At 43.3% G+C, this 7,500-nt stretch overlaps 1 protein-coding gene across 2 annotated transcripts in view; it reads left to right on the forward strand.

The window, feature by feature from the left end:
• LOC121723603 (protein dachsous) overlaps positions 1-4,209 on the forward strand; it is a 15,480-nt gene extending 11,271 nt beyond the window's left edge. For both annotated transcript variants that reach the window (XM_042109443.1, XM_042109444.1), the window contains exon 15: positions 2,187-4,209. In XM_042109443.1, coding sequence (XP_041965377.1) covers positions 2,187-3,752 — 1,566 coding nt within the window. In that variant the 3' untranslated portion in view covers positions 3,753-4,209. The remainder of the gene's footprint in view (positions 1-2,186) is intronic.
• Positions 4,210-7,500: the final 3,291 nt, after the last annotated feature.

Raw genomic sequence — 7,500 nt, forward strand, 5'->3', positions numbered from 1 at the left:
GAGACCATTTTAGTAATTGTTTTGGAAAATTATTATATAATATAGTGTTGGCTGTATTGGTAAAAGAACACTGGGTCTAATTAATATTTTATGGGATTGTCAACATTATGAGTCAACCTGAAGCAGTGGTTAAGAGTATGACTAACCTGTGATGTGTTCCACTGTTCTCTACCTGAGCAGAGCTTGCGGTGGTTCCAGTTGGTGAGTGTTTAGCTAGTGCAGTCCTGTCCAGACAGACCCTAAACCACCTGGCTATGATGTGGGATACTTTATATCTCTTCACAGACAAACTACCCCGCTCATAATGCATTTGTGCATTCATAAAGAAGACATGTCATATTTTACAATGTACATTCATAAATATCTTTCATTGGCAACTCAGCTGACATTGACAAGTTACATTATACGGTCATGTAGGTTTGCATTTTTTTATGTGCATCTTTACAATACTTGTTGTTGATAGACAATATTTACATGAGGCTTGCCAAAAGAAGATTACTGAAAAATTTGATCAGATAGGATGTTGTGCAGACCATATTCTTTGGCATAGAGGTAAATGACAGACTCATCATGGATGTCACTCACCATGGATATTCTTAATGCATTATGAGGAGGGTATTTAAAGGAGGCAATAATTACCTTCCCAAAGTATCTTCTACTTTATGTGACCTGGACAACTTGTATTTGTGTAGTAAAAACTGTTACATGTTGTAAAATGAGAGTTATAGTACTGGACAGAGCTGTCATTGTGGAGGAGTAGGATGGACAATTCACTACAGATGCACATTTTAAACTTTCTCATTCACACAAAAAGTGTAAATAACTGGGGTTAAACATTGATTACCTGAACAGTAGCATTACTATTGGTGAAAGTTTCAAATGTGCCAGTGATTTCTCTAGTGATGTCGTGGAGTGTAAGATATGTTTTCTACATATACTTCTGCAGTTGATCTCAGAAGACACTGTGAGTTTTTGTGTATCTGTGTTTGTGTGTGTGTTTGTGTGTGTGCGTGTGTGTGTGTGTGTGTGTGTGTGTGTGTGTGTAGACTATGTCAGTTTGAGGTCATACTTTTGTCATAGTTCTGTAAACATACAGGGATCCAAACTTCAAGTATTGGTATTAATTTACACACATCAAAACAAACACAAGTGTGTTTTTCCAAGTCAAAACACAAAATAGCAATTTCACTGAGACAAAACAAATCAGTCTACATCGGGTCGTCTCTCTCAAAATTCTGTCTACATCGCATGCAATGTCCTAGTCCAAGGCACCAGGAAAAATATATTCTGGAATGACGTATCCAGGCCTGATATGGTAATATCCCTACATGTAGACTGTTTTTTTTGTCTGTAAAAGGGCTATTTCTTTCTCTTCTCACTCGTCCTGCTCACTCCACTGTACCCATTGTACATTACTTGTGGCTTATTTATAGTGCTTAGGCTGATTGCAAAGTGAACTAATTAACAGTTTTCACATGAGAAAGTGTGCCAGAGAGTTGGCAAAATAGTGTAAATAATAGCCATTGTGCCTACAGTTGTGCAAAGTGTGTGTTACAAAATTGCAAACTGAGTACAAAGCAATGTTTGTGCTTTTAGTTCGAACTCGGTGAGTGGTTTTGCTATAAGTATTCATAGTTTTAGAAATTGTGCTATAAGAATCACAGTTGTGTTTAGAAAAAACTGTAATTGACGAACTAACCAATTAATTAACACAATTACGGTAATTAATTACTGAACGAGTGTGCACTTATGCTGCAGATTCTTGGTGCCAGTCTGAATGTCCTCAGGGGGTTCATGTGTTGTAAGGGAAACATCCCATGATGGGGAACACACTAGAGCCTAGACCGGATAAGGGATAGACACAAACAGGGGTTTTTCAGTTTAGTTTCATTTTGATCAGTTTTATATACATAGCACCATAACATACTGTATGAATATATCTCAAAGTGCTTTACAGAGGAAAGGGTTAGACAGTGTGTATGTTTCACTAGTACAATCTGTGTTAGTGATTCATCCCCTGTATGTTTGTGTGTGTGTGTGTGTGTGTGTGTGTGTGTGTGTGTGTTTGTGTGTGTGTGTGTGTGTGTGTGTGTGTGTATGTTTGTGTGTGTGTGTGTGTGTGTGTGTGTATGTTTGTGTGTGTGTGTGTGTGTGTGTGTGTGTGTGTGTGTTTATCTCTGGCACAGGTGAATCACGGGCGTCCAGTGCCACTCCTGGATGAGGTGGCGCTCCACAGCGAGGTGCTGGGCAACACTGACGCCTCACAGTCCTCCCTGCACGGCAGAGCGGGCGTCTACACCATCACCTCCAACTCCACCACATACGCCGCCGCCACCACCACCACCACACCTGGCTCCTCCGCCATACGCTCCAATGGGAAGGCCTCAGAGAAGCCCATCAGCAAAGCAGTGTCCTTCCACGATGAGGTCATCATCAGGGCACCTGATGAGGTGTGTGAGGATGTCCGAGATGGAGGGGTGAACGCACATGCGGTTAGAGTGGTGAACACACACACCACCAGAGGTGCCAGCACACACTCAGACAAAGGGGCGACAGACATACCCCTGGTCTCAACGTCTACCGCGAGCGTGAAAGAGGAGAAATACAAGGCCAAGGATCTAGCCCCACCTTTATCCAAGTCGGACGCCATCTCCACCATCTCCAGTGAGTCACGTCTGGCAAGTCAGAGCATAAACCAAGGAGACACAACAAAAGCTGAACCTCAAACAATTATAAATCAGGTACAGCCTGACCAATCTAATCTTGAGCAGTCTGTACCTGAGTCTACAACTCAATCAAGCAACCACAGACCAAATAAACCAGATAAGAGTATGCCCGATGACCCAACATCAGTTGAATCCAAATCAGACGTAGCAATCCCAGATAGGTTAACTTTAGCTACAGCAGAAGCAGAGCCCAGCCAAGAAAAACGGAACCTGAGTCCCATCACAGAAAGCCCATGCGAGTCTCCACCACAGACAAGCCAAGACCAGGCTTCAGCAGAGGACAAAAACCAGGACCCGCCTCAAGTGCACACGAGACAAAAGGAGGAGTCTAAACCAGAGGAGGAGGAGTCTAAACCAGAGCAGGAGGAGTCTAAACCAGAGCAGGAGGAGTCTAAACCAGAGGAGGAGGAGTCTAAACCAGAGGAGGCGACAAGGGATGAATCACAGCAAAGTGCGTCACACACAGATGATCAAACCCTGCCGACTCGAGAGACTGACGTAGCTAAAGGCCCAGGAAATAATGCAGAAGTACAACATAAAGATAGTGCGGAGGAGACGTGTACAAACATCCCCGAACCTTCAACAGATGCAGTAGAGCTGGCTGGTCCCAGCGCACCCATTCCTGAACCGGACTCCATGACCTCCTCCATACACACTCAAGACGAGACCCTCCCGCAGGATGCCAAACCCAGCACGGGGCCAAGCTCCGAGGAGAGAACTGCTGACCTTAACACAGGGACGACCACAGACACCAGTGGGACAGAGAGCGAAGTGGATGCTGCAGTAGTAGACGATAGCAACCAGGGTGGTGACCTTACAGAGCCCGGAGCAGAAGAGAGCGCTGAGGCAAATATAAAAACACAGGCTGCCGATGCAGCAAGTCAAGAGAGGAAGATCGTGCCAGATATCATCATCACTGGCACCACAGACCCCGAGGACGAGATGGACGACACGGAGGAGAAATTCACAAAGATCACCAACCTGGATGATGACGTAACAGACGTGACCAGCACAGATGGTCAGTGAACAGACTGTTAAGACTCCATCAGTGACACACACACACACACACACACACACACACACACACACACACACACACACACACACACACATGACATGAAGATGGAAAGGACTGAAACAAGGAATGATCCAGGGGAAAGCGCTTGTATGCAGGAAAGTGTGAGTTTGTGGTATGGACAGGGTGAGTTGGTTATTCTATAGCAGTAAGATTCTCTTCACAAGAGAGGCCAAAGCATATAAGTAAGAACTCAAGACCACAGTGGACACACACACACACACACACACACACAGACACGCATAATGAGAAAGTTACTGACCTACTGGGTCATTTGCATTCGTAGCCTATATGTATATAAACCATAATGCCATGACACACAGCCTTTTGGTCTGGCACAAGATGATGAGACTATGACATCCAGCTGGTGAAAAGTAGCAGCTACCTTTGCGCCAAATGACAGACTGGAAATGGTAGGGTGTGTGTTACCATTATACAATAAAAACATTACAAGAATAAACTAAAAGGACATCAATATTATTTCACTGCTTTGTTATGTATAGTGGTTTTATTAGTGTGTGTGTGTGTGTGTTTCTGTGTGAAAAAATTACATTGACTAAATATTGAGGTAGGATTATGTACCTTTCAGGTATTTAAAAGCAATTTTTCACCGAGTACTGTCGGTACGAAAAAAAAAAGAAAACAATTGTTTTTTTCAAGCTCGAGCAGCTAAAGCAGCCAGGCAGCTACAGCGCTACACTCTGGGGGCATGAACGTGGGGGCTCATGATTTTATTTTTCCAGTACTCTGTGACTTCAAGATAAGGAGATCTATGTGAAATATCACCGGATTTCTCCTTTAAAAGAAGGATAGCTTTATTCTCAAACTATGCTAGATACTGTATACAATATGTTTAAAACAGACTGGCTCTGGTTTGAGATCTTTTAGTAGGATATATCAGAATCTTACCTCAGAATCAGTGCTACCAGTTTATTGCCTCTCACTCATTCCTCATTCCTCCAAACAGGCCATGCCCAGCCCTTAGAGATTAACCATGGAAAGGTCAAAGGTCATGACGATCATAATTTTACTTTGTTGCTCTCTATAAAAGTGAGCAGACTAGTATGTGTGGTACTACACTAGCTGGTACCTAAGGAGTTTAGGCTGTCTCAAAGCTTATCAAATGACCTCACATAGCTACAGCTCACCAGGTCAAGTCATCCATCTTGTCTACAGGGATTAAAGCATGGCTGAGTTGAGCACAAAAGTAGTTAGTTGTGTGTTTAACACCGTTAGTACATGCATATATGAATCTACCGTAGAAGTAGTACTGATTGTTTATTTGTTTATCGTGGAAAGACTTTCTGTGCTCACAGTCTTTGTATGTAACTCAATATCCAACAGCTTCCTGAAACTCCGTCCACTAAATCGACTAACTGAATTAACGGATGATTAAGGAAATCCGTCTTGGCATTTCACTGATCTGATCTTCAGAGACGGAAAAAGTAAACTGTGACCTGACTTCTGCGGCTTCAGATAGATCTAGACGGCAGCAGGAACAGAGATGGAATAGAGGGAAAGGGGGGAAAGATGGACCCTTAGACTAAAGGCTTGGATCTTGTTTAACTTTATGTAGCTACTAGCCTAGAAATCTAGACGCACCCTAGCGGCGGCAAATTAATTTGCTCAGCCTGTACGTCTAGTATCGAACCATAGGGATTTCTATTGGCTTAGCACCGTGGATGTTCTCCAATCACAGCGCTCTATTTTGTTAGAGAGTCTTAAGGCGGTCTTAACAGGATAACGACAGTCCTGCGACTGTGAACAACAAGGAAGATGGCGAACGAAGAGCGGTTGTTTGAATCGGCGTTGGCGTCAACTTTGGAGGAGTTGGACTTGTGCTTTTCTTTGAAAGTTGAGCAACACAATGCACTTAAGTCATTACTTTCGAAGAAGGATGTATTTGCCGTTTTGCCGACCGGATACGGATATGGTCGTAGCGCTGGCCTATTGCATGCCTAGGCAGTTTGAAAGACAATTCTCTGCCCGCCCCTTGGATTAAGCGAGGTGAATGGTTCGATGCCAGACTATACATCTCAATTATATAGGATGGCCCCGCCAGGCTATGTAGCTACTGAATGCTGTCCAAAATTGCCCCAATTGCCTCCATTCCAGAGGTGTCCAGATCAGTAAGGCTCAGGGCTTAAGAGGATCTCTGGCCTCACACACGAGCTCAACAGACTCACTAGCGGCTGGACAGTGGTTGATGGTGGATACACAGTTTCATCTCATACTTCTTTCAGACACTCTAAGCCATGGCCTACAGCCAACAGTAGGCGCAGAGGTCAAAAGTGCTACCAGGAAAACCTACAAGGCTTTCATCAGTAACATTACAATATCATCCATGTAACTGGTTTAGCCTGCTGGTCCTGGAGCTTGAATGGCTTCACTGGACAAAATGGAGTCCCTCTATGGACTCAGCCAACAACAGTGGCAGGGGTTAGTGGAACAGTTTACCAGAAGCCAATCAGCTTTGCTGATACTGAGTATGCAAAGTACCAAAAACACTTTCATCAACAACAGTCTGTGAGAAAACTAAGACACTGTGACTCTTCAAACTGATTTATTGTGTGAGTGGAAGACAGGCTTAGAGAGAAACACTGAAGTCCCCTCCCATCCCACTGTCTTGAGAGGCCATTCCTGGGAGTATGGCCAGAATTCTGCTTCCTTCATTGTCTGTGTAGTCACATGCAACTTAACGCTTCTTGACGGTATAATACCCAGAATATTTGGACCAAGGGATGAGTGTGTGTGTGTGTGTGATGATAAGAGTGGTGTTCATTGCTGGAAAACTCCCGCTAGACACAAACACACGCACACAACTCCCTTCTTTTAGGAAATCAAAACTTCAAAAACTCCCAAACGCACAAGTCTTGTCCCATAGTAAGGCAGGCAGGCACAATACTGGCAACACACGCAATAGTTAATAGACACATAAAGGGATTTGTTCATAGGGCAAGTCAAAAGGCAAATATTCTATAATATACAGCACACAGTCACATATTAATAATGACTGTTAGGTGATCACTGGTGATGTCATATTAAACAAGTTGGTATAGTAAATATAAACATAGTAAATGCTATCATGGGTAAAAATGGCTTGCTGACATGACTGCTAAATGACATTAAATTATGTTACACCCCTCACACCTTATATACTCAGGGGCAGCAGTAGTGGCATACAGACATTATGAAATAATATTTTTAAAACAAGGGTACAGAAAAAAATCAATCAATCAAGAAACAAACATCAACAAAAACAACAATAACAACAACAACGCAAAGAGAGGCATGGAAGACATGGTGTTCTGCTTTAAAAAAAAATATATATAAAAAAATCAGTGTCCATGGCGACAATGACAACCAATCCAAACAATCAGTCTATAGGATGAGGGGAAACAGTGCATTCAGCATTCCTAAGAGCTTCACAGGAGCCACTCAGAGCATTAGGACACCAGGCACACTGAGAGACTTGTCATCACACAGTGGCAGCCCTGCAGACTTGTGGCCTCTTAAAGGTTAGAGTATCTTTCTGCAGCATGGGATTTTCATTTGCAACATATGCATTCAAATACATTAGTTTGGTAAACCCAGCAGCACAGTAGTGATATGGGTAGTGATACCAGATGAGCCCTCACTCCAAATCCTCCATCCAGTTACTTCAGCCCTGCCTTATATGAGTGAGATGCCTTTCCTATC

Source organism: Alosa sapidissima, chromosome 11, assembly GCF_018492685.1.
Source record: "Alosa sapidissima isolate fAloSap1 chromosome 11, fAloSap1.pri, whole genome shotgun sequence".
NCBI lineage: Eukaryota > Metazoa > Chordata > Actinopteri > Clupeiformes > Clupeidae > Alosa > Alosa sapidissima.